At 43.2% G+C, this 16,905-nt stretch overlaps 1 protein-coding gene across 2 annotated transcripts in view; it reads left to right on the top strand.

Annotated features, from left to right (window-relative positions):
- SORCS3 (sortilin related VPS10 domain containing receptor 3) overlaps positions 1-16,905 on the top strand; it is a 418,783-nt gene that overhangs the window by 391,424 nt on the left and 10,454 nt on the right. For both annotated transcript variants that reach the window (XR_013838924.1, XM_079976042.1), the window contains exons 22-25: positions 2,153-2,265; positions 3,649-3,780; positions 8,699-8,798; positions 10,664-10,769. Coding sequence is in view for 1 of the 2 variants with exons in the window: in XM_079976042.1 (XP_079832168.1) it covers positions 2,153-2,265; positions 3,649-3,780; positions 8,699-8,798; positions 10,664-10,769 (451 nt within the window). In the remaining variant the exon portion in view is untranslated. The remainder of the gene's footprint in view (positions 1-2,152; positions 2,266-3,648; positions 3,781-8,698; positions 8,799-10,663; positions 10,770-16,905) is intronic.

Below are 16,905 nucleotides of genomic sequence, written 5' to 3'. Positions count from 1 at the left end.
CTAACTGCTGCCTCCCACATTGTTTTTGCTGCAATAGCAGCACTGAAGTGACCTATGCAGGACACAAGCCTGGGCAGTGTGCATTGAGGTTCTGGACTACCCTGACAATAAGACCCCACTCTCAGCCTCACAATACATTTGGCACCAGCTTGGCTGCAGGAGTTGATAGAAGGAGGTGTGCAAGACACCATCTAACCATCTTAGGGACTACACTCTTGATTTGTGTAGGGCTTACTCCTTATCCTTTTCTTCTCCTGAACATGTCCTGGAAGGCAGGAGGTATGATTTTTTTCTCAGCATTTCCCATGAATGGGTACGTATATCCACAAGGCAGTTGAGGTCTTCCTTCTCCTAGATGGGCGACCTTCCCAGGTTGACAAGCCCCATTTGCTCCTCATTCCCCTCTACAGCACATGCAGTAACCACCTTCTTGACTGTTGGACCCACTATTGGTCTTATCCACTCAATCCATCAGAGCCTGTCCCTAACTCACCAAGCGTTCGAGACCCATCAGCTACCCTCACGTTGTTTAGTTGGCCATTCAAAGCTATTTCCCAGGGTGTGGCCAATGTCCCATGCTAACAGCTTCTAGGAGCCACAGGTGAGAGCTGAGTGCAGGGTGGGGACTTCCTTTTACTACATACACAATTGACAAGTGTATTCTGTCCATCTACTGCTTGAGGACTTTGACATAAAATTTCTGAGGCCTCCTATTACCTCCCCTGCCCCCTCCACAAGCATTCATCATCCCTGGTTTCAATTACCCAGGCTCTCTTATGACATCTAAGCTAATGGCATCAAGACCTTGCTTCTAAAGCTCCATTGTGACAGTAGATCAGGTCAACTACATTAAGATAGTTGAGGCAGGCAAGGAACATATAATTCAAGTAGGAGAATGAAAGAGTGATGGGGACAGAGGCTGAGGAGACAGAGCAGGACCACTGGGAAATATGGGTGGCAAGGCTCTCAGACTCCTTCTTACTCACTCTACTAATGCCAAGAAGGCATTCTGTGATGGGTCAGAGAAGAGGTCCAGCTCTGTGAATCTATAAACTTGGCTGCCATTGAAATTTCCCTTGCTCTCCTGCAGTCAGTTAATTAGGAAGTAATTTCCTAGTGCCTCATGAATTGCAGTATCCTGATTCGCCTGTCATTAGCTCAATTGGTATCTGATTTTTTATGCATAACTACTCATGGCTGCACATGGGGCTAACAAACAGATAATTCCTGCTTTTGGAAAACAGAAGATTTGCAGTAAGGATTTGTTCAGTGGAGCACAATGCATGCCAAGTATAATATAAGAACAAGCCAATTTCTCCTACAAAGTGCCCTGGGATGGGATAAAAAGTGGTTGATTAAAAAAAAATAATCTAGTATTTTGTCTCCCTTCCTTTATTTTACTCTCTTACTAGTATATTAGTATATATAATTTATATGGTACTGTACTATTCTCCCCTTCCCCAATCTTTTTCATCTCACTCTTCACTTTGGACATTTCAGTGCAAAATGAACAGTTTTTATAGTATTGTTTCAACTTTTAAATGGGAAGTTATTGTTTAAGTATTGTTCCCCTGGGTTTGGGACCAAGCTTATGTATAATATTCGTCACCACCACAGTAGTATAACCAAGTGTTTAGATTTTTCTTATGTTCCTAAAAGTTATGGGTTCAAATTTAAGCCATTCTTACCCTAGAGGGAACCTTTCTGCTCCACTCAGCTATACTTAAGTATTCAATCATTTGGGAAAGTCAGAGGTGAGCTTTAACTTTACTTCTAGACATACATTTTTGTTAGGTAGGTAGGTGTATGAAACTTCACATTTTAGAGCTGCTGTTTGACACAGTGAGTCTGAGGTCCAGAAAATGAATATTTTCAGCATCTGAAAAGTAATTTTTAAAAATTAGTTTGGGAGCAGGACAAGAATAAGTATTCTTCCTATAGATTTAAGGAGCAGAAAAGATAGCTGGTATTCCGAATGTCTGGTGGATTTTGCATTTCTGGGAACATGTGTTTTGGCTCTACCAGCCTTAAGCTGTAAAATAGATCTTTCTTGTCTAACATAGAAAGTGATGCACCTTAACCATCTCAGCTTAAACAGCTGGCTGGCTGGCAGGATTACAATGGAGTTTGACTGTGATTCTCTTCTCTGCAGAATATTTCCAGTCTCAGTTATTATCATTCTCTCCCAATTTGGATTATCACAATCCAGACATACCTGAATGGAGAGAGGATATTGGCAGAGTCATCAAGAGAGCCTTGGTGCAAGTAAGTACTCACAAGCAGACCAATTAATAATAAGGGTGATTTTCTTACATTCCAAGTAATCTATTGCAGGGTAATTCAGAAAAGGGAGGCTATTGTTCACAATTAGCAGCATTAGCAGCCATTGCATTTTTATCTAAAGCCAAGCACTGTAATAGGACTTTGTAAATATTTTTCAACACTTTCCAGAACACCAGCAAAACCCTTCAAGGAAATGCAACTGAATTCAGTTTGTTCCCTGAACAAGGGACTTACAAAAAAATCATCCTCTTCCTATCATAACAAATGTTTTGCAGTATTTAATCGCATTCATCCACCCAGCAACTGGGGTGTCTGGAGGTGTGCAGATCATTATTATTGTCATTATATGGATATAGGAATTTCTCATGATTCCAGTAAGTATATGATTGTCCATGACCTTTGCAGTTCATTTTTCACTTCTTTGAGATCAACATCTCTTTGGATCCCTGGGACACAATGAGAGCTTAAGAGAGACTATTCTTTTGATTCCATCTTTTTATTTATTTCTAGAACCATGTCCTGTTGCTTTCATTTGAGAAACAATAGTTGAGTTGTACTGTGTGAGAGTTGCACACATATGCACAAACTGCTTTTCTCTTTTGGAAGGGCATTTTATTTTTAATATATATTGTATACAGTGGTGCCTCGCAAGACGAAATTAATCCGTTCCGTGAGGCCTGTTCTAGCCCAATGGTCTATTCTAGCCCAATGCAAAATGTTTTTTGCATTTGAAGTTTTATTAGCAGCTATCTATAGCTGGGGGGAAATAATGTGGCTTGATTACTATTTATGCAATTGAAATATACAATAAATTGTATACGACAGTATTAGTATTCATGTTACATTGATGTTACCTTTAGGACAACATACTGTGCAGCCTATTTAGGATCAAACAGCGAAAAGCTGGCATTCCAAAATGTATATACCTGTATGCTATAATAATGCAGCTGATTTTTTTGGATTCTTGAATGTTATCATGCATGATTGCTGTTGCAAATCTGAGGTTAGAAATGTATTTTGAGTGGTATACTTGAATGGAGCAACTGTCTCTCTCCCTCCACACCACTTTTACATTTTGGCAGTATAATTTAGGGAGTCAGAACATCTTGCTGATGTACTTCATATCATCCAAGATCTACCAGTATATTCTGACCTATCTTCTCAGTAGCAAGATATGACCACAACTTTTATTTTTATGGGGTTGTTGAGAAGTATGGTTTGGTCTTGCAAAACCATTGGTATCTCATGTATAGAAGAACCCAATGCTTTCTCATCTTCTCTTTTCATATTAGAACCCATACAAGAAGCTGAACAAAGAGTACCCTTATGATTACTACTAATCCTCCTTCTGGTCCTCTTCTTTAGGTGACTGGCATCCCTGAAGAGCAAGTTTTGGTGGCCGTGTTCCATGGTTTGCCCACCTCTGCAGAGCTTTTCATCCTGCCCCATCAAAACACCTCTGAGAGAAGGAAAGGCAGTGAAGGTGACCTGGAGCTGGTAAGGAGAGTGCTTCTCGTTTCTCATGCATTCCAGCTATTAAGATTGTGGTTTGTGGCAAATTACCACACTAATGCTGATTTCCTCAAGTTGTTGTAAATATTGATCTCTGCGCAATCCTAGGAATTGACTGTTTTAGAGATTTAAATAGAGGATGAAATATGGGACCAGATTCAGTGGTGGACCTTGGGGTCTCCGGTTTCAGCAGCACCAAAATCCCCTTTCCCACATCTTGCTGTCCATTGTACCTCCTAGTTGCGACACCCACAAGGCTCCATGCCTAGTGCGACCGAACCAGTCATGCTCGCCTAAATCTGCCTCTATCAGATTCAACTAATGAGTTCCGCTAGCAAAAGCAAGTGTGAGGTCTTCTGCAAGTGCAATGGGGCTTTTCAACCTCTCTCCTTCCCTTGCATGCCCCCTGTGTCTCTCCAGATTGGCTCAGGGGATTGGGAGAAATGACATGTGGAGGAAGAGAGTGGAGATAGTTCTATCAGTTGAAATGCTCGCGCCGATGGAACAGCCTTCTTAGTGCTGTTATTTATCATCTTCTTATTTATATCCCACCCTTCTTCAAAGCATCACAGGGAGGTTTACAGGGCTATGTTGAATTCCTCTCATGGAGTACTTTGTTGAACTTGTAGACATATATCATTTGAAGCTTCAGAGTTGTCTGACTGGATTTGACCTCCTATTAATATTGTTCAGCTACCTTTGAACTTTTTTTTATTAAAAAAAATGATATTGAAATTTATAGGAGGTGGATGGACATGACAGTTTTCTACTTGCCTATATGCTGGATTCGATAGGGTCGTGGCCACTGTTTCCAAGCAATTGAACAAGGCCTACCTACTGCATCCAATCGCAACCACACTTACAAGGAAACGAAAACTTACCTCTCTCCTTGGCAGCTGTGTGACTAACTTTCCTAAGGCACAGCTCTTTATTAGATATATGCATTTTATTTATTATTTCTTCATTAGAAACATTTTAATCCTTATGGAGCATTGAACAATGGGCATGACTAAACTAGTCGTGCCAGAATAAAATACAGTAATAGAAGTATGTTCTTCCAGCCTGTCCTGGGATGAATTTGCCTCCCTGCTCCCTTTCCAAGGAAAGTAAAATATGGGACCTCTTCTACTGGTCAGGGTACAGAAGTGTACTTGACCAGGTGGCATGTGCTTCATAATATATCTCCAACCTATTAGGACCAGCACAGAAACCCACCCACCTGTCGCATTCTGGAATATGGTTTTAGCTAGTTACCTAGGCAAGGCAGCTGGGATGTTGGTGCTGTGAGGGTGCAATGCCAGAGCCAATACATCACTCCCCATGGCGAACCTGCACTATGCAGGCATCTCCCTTGCCTTGCTCATCTCCCCTCCGTCCCAGTGAACTGCAGCAACGTTCTGCAGCTCTGCCCATCTGGCAAGCCACTTAGGGGTATTTGAGCTTGAAACCATTTAGAGCTTCAAAGGGAAGCATTAGGACCTTGCAATATTGCCTTTAACATTTACTCAATAAGCATGAAGGTAGCTGTAAACACCTGTTACTTAAGCTGCCTTGCTGAATTCTTTTAGCATTTTGGTGTCACCCATATATATAAATATATTGGGCTTAACGCCTTATTTGAAATAAGCAGCTCCTTCGTCCTTTTGATACATTTGATATCCAAGGAGAACTGCATCCCATTGATTTTCACTGTTCCTACAGATTTCTGGCATGCTCATTCCATCAATATTATCTGTCAGTACCAGGCAATTACTATAATTAGAGTAACCAGATTCAGTGGAGGACATTGTATTTTTAATAGGTGTTTAGAATATAGAATTTCAGCAGATGCAGCTTTCCTAATCTCTGTACAATAAGTTTCGATCTGACAAAATGTGCCCTTCTACAAAGCACCTAAAAGTATAGCAGCTGTATTCTGCTTTGCATTTGGTCACTCTAACAGCAGTTCACCCATCCAAATTTCAGGCTTCTAGATGGTACAAGCATATCATGCCAGCGACTTTGCCACACTATTTCTGGGCTCAGTTCAAAGTGTCCGTTTTGACCTTGAAAGTCCTTCATAGCTTTCAGTCAGGGTATCTGTCTCCTGTCTGCCCGTCCCTATATGCACTTACCTGGAACTTAAAATATCCTTTTCCAGGTACCCAGCCAGGTGAGGTATAGTGGGTGGCTTCTGGCAAGGGGGGCCTTTTCAATGACAGCCCCCTTGCTATGCAACACTTTCCCCAGAGAGACTCACCTGGTACTTTCACTGAAGTCATTTTGGTGCCAGGTGAAGGAAAGCCTTTTATTATTATTATTGCCACAGAACTTTTAATTCGTTTAAAACCATTTCAGTTGAGTTGCTTTTTGTTTTAATGATTAATTTATGTATTTTAATCTGTTTATATCTTTGTCTTAATCACTCTGTGAACATAATCATGGGGTGGCATATAAATATTTTAAATAAATAAATAAATAAATAAACCATGATTCTACCCGTGGGACCCTGCAACAAATTGTTGCAGCAGAGAGTGTTCTGGGTTCCTACCACTCCAACCCATCCCCTCTACTCCAGAACTCTGTGCCTACTGAGCATGTTGAGTCCTTGATGAGCTGTTTTTTCATCCATATATTGAAAGCCTAGAAGTGACTTGAGTGGGACACCTAATGCCACATAATGAATGATCCACACCCATGTTTGAAAACACATGTATCATGCAATTACATTTTTCAGACACGCAGGATTGGTTACAGCTCCCTATTGATAGTGTATTCAGCCATAAACCCAGCTAGGATATTGCATACAAACTATACCTGAAAGTTTCAATAGCCATTTACTTAAATAAATAGGTAATTACAGTGATGAATAGCAGCTGTGATATTAAGGTGAGATTAGAGTCATGAACAATAGCACAAGCTTGCTTAAGCTTCCATGCAGAAATTAACTAGTGATTAAATCAGCGGTATCACTTCTGGAGGCCTTGTGTGGAGCAGGAAGTATAAAAAGACTTTCCAGCAAAATCCAGTTACTCTTGTTGATGGTCTGCCAAATAGCCTGTGGATGTCAGCTCAATAACCAGGAATAATCCTTAGCACTTCCAGAGTGCTTTTCATTGTTCACCGTAATGCTGAAATTTTCCAGGTGAAAACTTAATGTGCAAAATAGGGGGACAAAATGGGCACCATTTCAGTGTAGGTGGGTGATTTATTTTTAAGGGCTTGGAGGTGTCCAATGTCCCTTGCAGTAGAAGCAGAAGCTGCTGCTGCCATTTTGCCTTTTCTTTTTAAATGATTCCCCCCGCCCCCATGCAAACTGGATGAAACAACAGCAAAACTCTCATTTGCCCCTCCCTTGCCTGAGACCTGGGGACAATACTGTGATGTACCAGCATTCTTACCAAGCGTTGCATGGAGCGAATAGTGCACAGGGCTTCAGGAGGACAAAACTGCCTCCAAAATGACGACTTAGTTTTTGCGTGATAAGCTGGTAAGGAATTGGAAGTGGGTGGGAACATTTTGTTCAGCCCTAATTCACATACAAAAGTTCTGAATTCATTACACCAACCCTGCTATTGTTATTTCTCTCAGTGTGTTTACAGCACACTGCACAGATGAGATTTCTGCCTTTAACCTCTACACTGCACTAGTTCTTATATAACTTCTGCACACTGCTCAGGATCCCTTTTATCACACCAAGTTATTTGAGAACTTGCAGATGTTCAATATGTTTTAATACACCCAGATGGAGTTAGTTACTTGCCTTGAGACTATCAAGATTGCGAGGTTTAATAAGGAATCTACATGGCTGAGTCGCACTTTTAACTAAATATTTAGAATGTAGACTCTTCAGATGCTAAGCTTTGAATTTTGAAAGGCTATTTCTTTCCCTTATAAATGTAGATCTTGCCTTGAAAGGTTACAAGACAGGTTTTTTCCTGCAAGTCAGCAATGGCAATATGAATGTGGAAAGAAGTTTCTGCAGGGAAATTGGATGTATGTCATAAGTGTTAAAGGGTAACAACATTGGCTTAGATCCTAACAGCCACAAGGGGAAGGAAGCTCGCAAAAGGGAAATTCCAAATTCCCCATCCCTTTCTTTCCTCTACAGTCCCTTAGACACTCCCAAAAATTCTGCCCAGAGAGGGTTGAGGAACCGGCCTAAACACTGTGGAATGAGGTGTAAGGGACTTCAGTTGGAAAGCAGGCAGAGAACCCTTGCAAAAAAGGGAACAAATAGCAGTGTTATTTTTCTAGAAAAAGAGATGCCGGAACTCACCATGAACGCCTCTCTTGTTCTCTCATAATGGCAATGGCACCCACCTGAGAGGTGCCGGAACTGAGCTCCTGCTAGTTCTGGCTGGAAAAAAGGCCCTCACTGAAGGATGCTGAAAGTTTTGTGTTATACTTCATATGATTGATAACACTTACTTTCATTCAAAACTAAACCAGCAGAAAATTGTCTGCCTCTCGCCCTTCAAGATGCCACTTTAATACCTGGCTGTGCCCAATATGAGTAACTTAGGGGTTATGAAAACATTTCTGTGTGGGGGTGGGAATTGCATGGTAGGAGTAATTTAAAAACAAATTGGATTTGTAGCAACATGTTGCAGCGTGGAATGGCTCAGGTAAGGTTTCCAGCTATTCTCGTCCTAGTTTTTTGCTCCATGACAGTCAGTTCCATCACCACAGAATGTGCTCTGTCATCTGTGGGCTGGCTGAGGATTTCCCCTCTCATTTAGGGGTTTCTCCCCTTTAAAAAAGGTATTTATTCAAATCTTCTGTGTGGACTGTGCTCTTTTTGCTATGCAAGGTCTGACAACAAGAGAATGACTTTTCCATTGGTATATTGGAAGTGTCTGTGGGGATTCTTCCTATAGTTTCTGAAGTGCTGTTGTTAATGGATAATTCATTGTTTCCTCAGGCTGTTGAAATCCTCTTCAATGCTTTGAATCAGAATCTGGTCCAATTTGAGCTGAAGCCTGGTGTGGAAGTCATTGTGTATGTCACTCAACTAACATTAGGTAAGCTGGCAAGGAACCCTACAGAATGCAACACTTTGCAGTTAGCCTTAGTACTAGGAAGAAAGCCAAAGAAAGATCACATTGTAATTGTTTGCCTTCTGACTATGGACCTTGACACCACACTTGAAGATCACTTCCAGAATTCTAGCTGGAGAAGTCTTCAATATGTCTTGGTTCAAGGGAAGCCAAACCAAGCGGAGGGCAATTTCCTTCATAATTCCGGTCAGATATCTTATCAGTTCTCTGTGAGTTCCCTTCCAAGTTTGCAATATTGGTATATGTTTGCTGATGGTAAGGTGCACAGGTGTACATTGTTGCATTGCGGCTAACAGATTGAGGTTGAATCCTGACAAGACAGAAGTGCTGTTTTGGGGGGACAGGAGGCGGGCAGGTGTGGAGGATTCCCTGGTCCTGAATGGGGTAACTGTGCCCCTGAAGGACCAGGTGCGCAGCCTGGGAGTCATTTTGGACTCACAGCTGTCCATGGAGGCACAGGTCAAATCTGTGTCCAGGGCAGCTGTTTACCAGCTCCATCTGGTACGTAGGCTGAGACCCTATCTGCCTGCGGACTGTCTCGCCAGAGTGGTGCATGCTCTGGTTATCTCCCGCTTGGACTACTGCAATGCACTCTACGTGGGGCTACCTTTGAAGGTGACTCGGAAACTACAACTAATCCAGAATGCGGCAGCTAGACTGGTGACTGGGGGCGGCCGCTGAGACCATATAACACCGGTCTTGAAAGACCTACATTGGCTCCCAGTACGTTTCCGAGCACAATTCAAAGTGTTGGTGCTGACCTTTAAAGCCCTAAACGGCCTCGGTCCAGTATACCTGAAGGAGCGTCTCCACCCCCATCATTCTGCCCGGACGCTGAGGTCCAGCACCGAGGGCCTTCTGGCGGTTCCCTCATTGCGAGAAGTAAAGCTACAGGGAACCAGGCAGAGGGCCTTCTCGGTAGTGGCGCCCGCCCTGTGGAACGCCCTTCCTGCAGATGTCAAAGCGATAAACAACTACCTGACATTCAGAAGACATCTTAAGGCAGCCCTGTTCAGGGAAGTTTTTAAATAGGTACCACTGCGGTGGGAAGGTACACAATGTTTCTGTGCACTGTCTCAGTGTTCCATTGCTCCAGAAGCAGTTTAGTCATGCTGGCCACATGACCCCGAAGGCTGTCTGTGGACAAACACCAGCTCCCTCAGCCTGAAAGCGAGAAGAGTGCCACAACCCCATAGTCGCCTTTGACCGGATTTAACTGCCCAGGGGTCCTTTGCCTTTACAAGCATAAAAAAACCCAAATAATTGCTCTGGGAACCTGCATGTTTGCTTATTCATGCTATGCCATACTTCGGCTTAGTGTTATGTGCAAATTAAGCTGTTGAGTCTATGTACCATGGTGACTCTGTGATAATTCAGTGGGTGAATTATGAATGAATTTATTACTAGTGTTTGCATCCACCTTCCCCAATCTAAATTCAAAGCCACAAGCTTCACAAGAGACTGAACCCTGCCTCCTCCCACTTGCTTTTATTGGTTCACTGTTAAACAAAACCCACGAAAAAAGCTGAGGCTAAAGCAGACCGAAGCAGTGAGGTGGAGCAGGGCTTCTCCCCTCTGCTTGTCTGCACACAGCCTGCAGCTTCCTTTTTATTATGGTGCTGTCTAGAAATTATAGCTTTGTGTTAAAAGGGGGGGGTCATTTTTTTGCTTGTCCATGTGAGTTGTCTTTTCTCACACAGCATGTGCCACATGCCTGTACTAGTAAACAAGAGGAGGCAGTAAAGGAAAGAGAATGGCTTGCCTCCTCTTACGCCCCCCCCTGCAGTTAAAGACTTCTCCGCATAACATGTTGCTCTTTCATTTCCCAGCACCTCTTGTCGACTCTGGTGCTGGGCACAGCAGTTCAGCCATGTTGATGCTGCTGTCGGTGGTCTTCGTGGGCTTGGCTGTTTTTTTAATCTACAAGTTTAAAAGGTATGTTGCTGCTCCTCTGTGATTTACAGAAAACCCGTCTGAAGATGAACTTTCAGAACCTGGATTTCAAAGACGTTTTAAGGGGAAAGGGGAGGAGGAGGACAGAAGATTCCTACAAGGTGTAGATGCGAGAAATCAAAATGTGTGTTGTGGGTATACCTGTCCACAGAGCCATGTGTGCTCAGAATGGATGAGTTTCACTCAGCATCCTCAACCCTCTCAAACTGGGGAAATAGGATGGAGCACATTCTTGCCTAACTTCTTTTCTAAATGTAACTACTTTCACTCAGTTCTTCTTTCTGTCACATGTGCTGTGCAGCAGGATATGAGAATGCACTGTAGCTCCAAGGTGGGCAGGCACCTTTGCAAAACTCCCCTTTGGAGAACAGGACACATTTCAGTATGTGGGGGGTGGGGTTAAGAAGCAAGGAACAAGGGGCCACCATTTCACCTGGAATGACACCTTCCCTGTATATGACACTGCAAGTGATTACATTAAAGGGGCTCCACATATTGAGGGGGCCAGCGAGCCATGACAGTCTCTTCCCACCCCTTTGGATGTCACACAAGCTAACTAGTTCCATTGGATGCCATGAGTTGAGAAGGGGCACCAGTAGGTAAACTTGTGTACCTAGACATGAGGGTATGCATAGGTTTCCCTGTGTCCTAGATTCTTGCACAAGCTCCAGGAACACAGGGAAACCTACAAGCAGAGACTTCGAAGCATGTCAGAGTCACTTCTGTGCAAGTTCATCCTCAATGCATGGGCGGCAGAGGCAGAGCTAGTTGACCCAAACAACATGAGGGGTGGGGCCAGTAGCATGGACCCCACAGTCTCTTCAGTGCATGGTAGGGGGCTTAAAACGCATGGTAAGTGATGTCTTGTTTCCTAACCCTTGCATTTTAAGCGGCTCTTATATGCTATGTCTCTGTCCCTGTCTTTATGGTACTTATTTTTATTGTGCTGCTCATTATTTAATTTATTTAGCAATTTCAGAATGTTGTAAGCCACCTTCTTTTTTTGAAGTTATGCTTGGTGAATACAGAAAACTTTTGTTGGTTGATGGGAATAATCACTTACTGCTTTCTCCATCGCTGTTTAACCCTTCTAACTCTCCAGAGCTTCCATTCATGTCATGTTGTTATCCAGCATTCAAAGCCTGATGTATTTCTAACCAGATTGCTGGTTCCAGTGCAGTGAGTGTAGGAATATGTATCCACCTACAGTCCCATGAGTGACATTAGTTATGTCTGCATCCATTCCACTGGCCGTCCTTCTGAAATGATACAAGGGTCAATACAGCTGACTGCTTTTTACATAGAAATCTGTCACTGGGTCATTGTGGGACTGAGTTATCTAAAAATGTACTATTTTTCCTTGCTGGAAGAATTGCATACCAACTCTAGGGTTGTCATCTCAGGAAGCAGATTGTCTAAAGAGACTAGCATCATTTCAGTCCTTAATATGTCCCTTTCCAGATGTCTGATTGTGTACAGATTATATAATTATGTCTCATTGTGCTTCTATGGAATGCTGCAACTTCCCTAAGAATTTGGAGAGATAGATCTACAACATTTACCGTATTTTTCGCTCCATAGGACACTTTTTCTCTCTTAAAAACTAAGGGGAAAAGTCTGTGCGTCCTATGGAGCGAATGCAGGGGGGAGGCAGGCAGAAAAAGCCCCCAAGAGCCGCACACAAGCTTCGTGCGGCTCTTGTGGGCTCTTCCCCAGGAGGGAGAAGGGACTGCCGCTTCCCGACCTGTTGTGGGGGCTGGGGTCAGGGGAAGATCGGGCTTCCCCCGCTCCCAGCCCCGCAAGCTCCGGGAGCAGAGGCAAGGCTGCCTGAAACCCCCGGAGTGCAGCAGCAGTTCACGCTGCGCTCCGGGGGTTTCAGGCAGCTATCCGCAAGCCTTCGGAGCATAGCGGGAGTTCTTGCTGCACTCAGAAGGCTTGCGGATAGCCACCTGAAGCTTGGAGAGCGAGAGGGGTCGGTGCACACCGAACCCTCTTGCTCTCCAGGCTTTGCTTCGCTGGAGATCCACTACACAGTTTTCCCTCTCTGCGCAGCGGCCCTTCAGCAAAGTGGGAGGAAAAGTGGAAGGGGCTCTGTTTCTCCTGCCGCTTCGCTGAAGGGGCACTGAGCAGAGAGGGGGAGAAATTTTTTCCCCTGTTCTCCCCCTCCTATGGTCCGGTGTGTCCTAAGGTCCGGTGTGTCCTATAGAGCGAAAAATACGGTATATGTATAAACACATCTAACCAGTGTCATTTACTGACCCTAATCTACTATTGTTTATATATGCTTAGCAACTTTTTATATATATGAAAGGCATTTTTTATATAATTAGGTTGCAATACTGCATCATTCTATGGGTGATCATTAATTCTAATTGTATTGTTTTCTAGTCAGTGGCCCACAGTTGGATTTTCTTTACCTAAATATCAGCTCTAAACAGAAGTAAATGTGCTTAGGGTTCCCAGAGTCAGCATCCTCCTGCATGAAAGAATTGTCACCTATACACTTCCAGTAAATCAGGTAGTCAAAGAGCATCTGCTTCAATGAAAAATGTACACATGCAGCAGCTCTGTCCAACTCCTTGTGGTTCTGCCACATTTGAAGAAATGTGGTTACTAATCAGAGATCACTGATAATTTTTATCTTGATTATTATATGTCATAAACAACAGGCACAGAAAATACAGATAATAAACTTGAGAGTCTTATATTCTGTATTGCCTTCTATCAATTCATTTTATACGCCACAAGGTGCTATTTAAATGGCACCAAAATGAGCAAAGTGTCTTCAAAGTAGGTGATTCATATTCTATCTGATTTGCAAGGAGTGAGCTAATGCTGAGATTAGTTGGTCAATCACTGATCTGCAGTTTGATTAATCCAGATATTCCAGATACATGTTCAACGTGCAATTATCCAGATCCCCAAATAGACCTCATCAGATTTCGTATTCTTCAAAGATTTCATTACAAGATAATTTTCACCATTTAGCAACAGTGGCTGCCCAAAGAATGGTTACCTGTAAAAATCCATGCTAACTTGTACTGACACAGCTACAAAAGCATCTTGGATGGTGCAGGTCAGTTTTACTATGCTGTGGGAAATTGTCAGTCTCACAAGTGCTAGTTTTATATTTGTTCAATCCAAGAAGCAGAAATGTCTCTAGAATAGCATGAAGTTCTGCTTTCTCACACCTACTCGGTCACCTTTTTATGAACCTAGATGCACAGAAGAGGAGCAAAACCCAAGTGACCAGGGGATAAATATTTCCAGGACCAAATTAAAGCTGGGCAAAATCTGTTCATAATGAACTCTACTAACCTTCTGATGTGGAACGCGGCTTCTGTGTTGGAATGTTTTCAAGCTTTCCACCTACCCTAGATGTGGTAGCCCCTTGCACTGTCAATGGATAAAGGGAAATTTCAGGACTGGGTATTGGAGTGGATATTCTGTAATTCTAATAGAAGTGATGGAGCAGAAGAAAAGTCACAAAGTACTATTCATAAACTGCCATCAACCTTTGGTCCCACAAGTGTTCCATAACATCAAAAAATGTTGTACACATGTAACACTCTCCCACAACAAATAAAAATGGGGCAGGGGATAGTGGTCATATCAGAAGAAAATGCATATAAGCATTTGAAAATTTATTAATGCTATATATGATCCCTTGCTTTGAAAAGAGAGCATTTTCATGGAGTACCTTCCAGTTTTCCTATATCCTCTGCATTTTTCCATTTGCTTCCACATCAAAGTTTCCTGCCTCTCTGAAGAACAGATGAGCGCTGCCAGTGCTGGCATTAGCCCCCTGGGAGTTTAACAATAAAGCTACATCAGTGCAGGAGATGAGTTTAAATTAGGGATGCCAGGTGCAAACCCAGATGGGCTCTGTTAACTTTATGGCCTTCATGTCAGGGAGGGACTGCTTCTCTGTAAGCGGCATATTCACATCTCCACCTGCTGCAGCTTTCTTCCCTCACCCTATCCTGCTCTTACAGCTGCTCAAGAGTGGGCGCAGAACCCCACCTATCCCAGTATACAGTGAGATAGAAAGCGGACAGGCACCCTGAACGCAGTGGAAGGGGAGGGACGTGGCATTAAAGAGAGGAATTCCTTCCTGCTAAAGCTGCCTTAAATAAAACGAGGACCTGCAGAGTTTGAGGGGTATTTTTATTTAACAAAATTTCTGTGCCACCTGATTGCAGTAAAATCGCTAAGCGGTTTGTTGGGCAGTAGAAACCCCACCTCTTGGAATTGCTTGTGCTTGAGGTTACTGATAAAGGGGCTGGAGATGCCACTGTAAAAGGCAATATGCAACCCGTGTTCTGCAGTTGCACGCCATGCATTCTGCAAACTGAGGTCTGAGCAAACTCAAATGACCAGGCTGCTTCAAGAACAGCCAAAGCTGCCATTACTGAATAAAGCTAGTGTTAAGGAAATCTAGTATCACAACTGAAACTAGGTATTTACAAGACTGAGCAATACAGTTGCCTTATGAGCTGCTGACTTTAAAAAACTCTTGAGTTTATAAAGTGGGATGCAGGAGTTTAAATAAATAGAAGGACTTCTCCAAATTGAGTGAATGGGCAGTAAAGTGTCGAGTGGACTGCAATGTAAAGAAGTGAAATGTAATGAATGTCAAGGCAAAAAAAAATTAATAATTTCACATATAGACTTAATAGGTATGAACTGGCAGTGACAAAACATTGGCGTGGTAGCAGAGAGCTTGGTGAAGACATCAACCCAGTGTGCAACAGCTGTGAAAAAAGGCAAATTCCATTCTAGGGCTAATTGGGAACTGCCAGTATCATAATGTTGTTAAAGAAATCTGAATGGAGCAGAATCTTTAAAGATTCAAAACAGAAAAAAGAAAGTACTTCTTTATGCAGCAAATAGTTAAACTATGGAACCCACTCCCCTAGGAGACAGTGATGGCCACCAACGTGGATTACTTTCAAACAGGATTAGACAAATTCCTGGTGGAAAAGGCTATCAGTGACAACTAGCCATGATAATAATGTTCTACCTCCACTATCAGAGGCACCATCCTCTCAATACCAGTTGTTGGAAATCACAGGTGAGCAGAGTGCTCTTAGACCAGGGCCAGCCCACCCATGAGGCAAGGTGAGGCAACTGCCTCAGGCGGCAGGTTGCAGAGGGGCAACAGATCCGACATCCATGGAACAGATTGCCTGCTGCTGCAGCACACTCCTTGAAGGCCAGATCTGTCTTCTCAGCAGCCCCACCACCACCACCTCTGCTATGCTGCCTCTACAGTGGCCTCTTGGCAAATAGGAGGCACTGCTGGTCTCCTCCTACCCTTAGGGAGTAAATGACAGGGGCTGCCCTCTGGGGTCTCCTGAGGGCTGCACCCACCCGGCATGACTCAGAGAGGACCCCTTCCCACCCACCCAAGATGACCTTTGATTCCCATTTCAACCATCAGGTAAGGCTGATTGGATTCTTCCCTTCGTTCCTATGTAGATATTCACTCACCCCCCTCTTCCCTGGTGGTGGCGGGGAGCAGCAGTTTGTGGTTCGCTTCAAGTGCCAAAATGTCTTGTGCTCATGTCCAGCTTGCAGGCTTTTCACAGGCTTCTGGTTGCTCCCTGTGAGAACAGGATAATGGACTAGATGGGCCACTGTCCAGCAGGATTGTATTATGCTCTTAAAATAACATATGCAGTTCAAAACAATTAAGACAGGTTCACTTTTTACTAAAAAAACCCCCCCAAAACTAGATTCTATGCTATGTGTTGTTGTTTTTTAGTATACCTGTTTCTGGGCCGAAAAAACCAAGCAACAGCAACAGAACTCACCCTTAGTACCTAGACAGGAGCATAGAGCAAAGGAGACAAGAGCTTTAACTTTCCTGAGATACTGTTCTTGGATCTCACTGATTTCTTGATGGGATCCTACTGCATCTTCAATCAACTCACAGCTCGCTCCCCCTCTGCCTAAAAGAATGCAGCTGCTCCTAATAACAAATGGAATATAAAATATTTAGCGCTGTCCCATTTTTCCGTCGGATCCAGAAGTCTATTAGCAATGTGTACTTTTGTGATTAGGTAGAATTGCTGCTAGAATGAAGAGCTTCAGTTTAGCAAAGGTAGGGAAAACA

Source organism: Podarcis cretensis (genome assembly GCF_951804945.1).
Source record: "Podarcis cretensis genome assembly, chromosome: 5".
NCBI lineage: Eukaryota > Metazoa > Chordata > Lepidosauria > Squamata > Lacertidae > Podarcis > Podarcis cretensis.
This window is presented reverse-complemented; position numbering and strand designations above follow the sequence as displayed.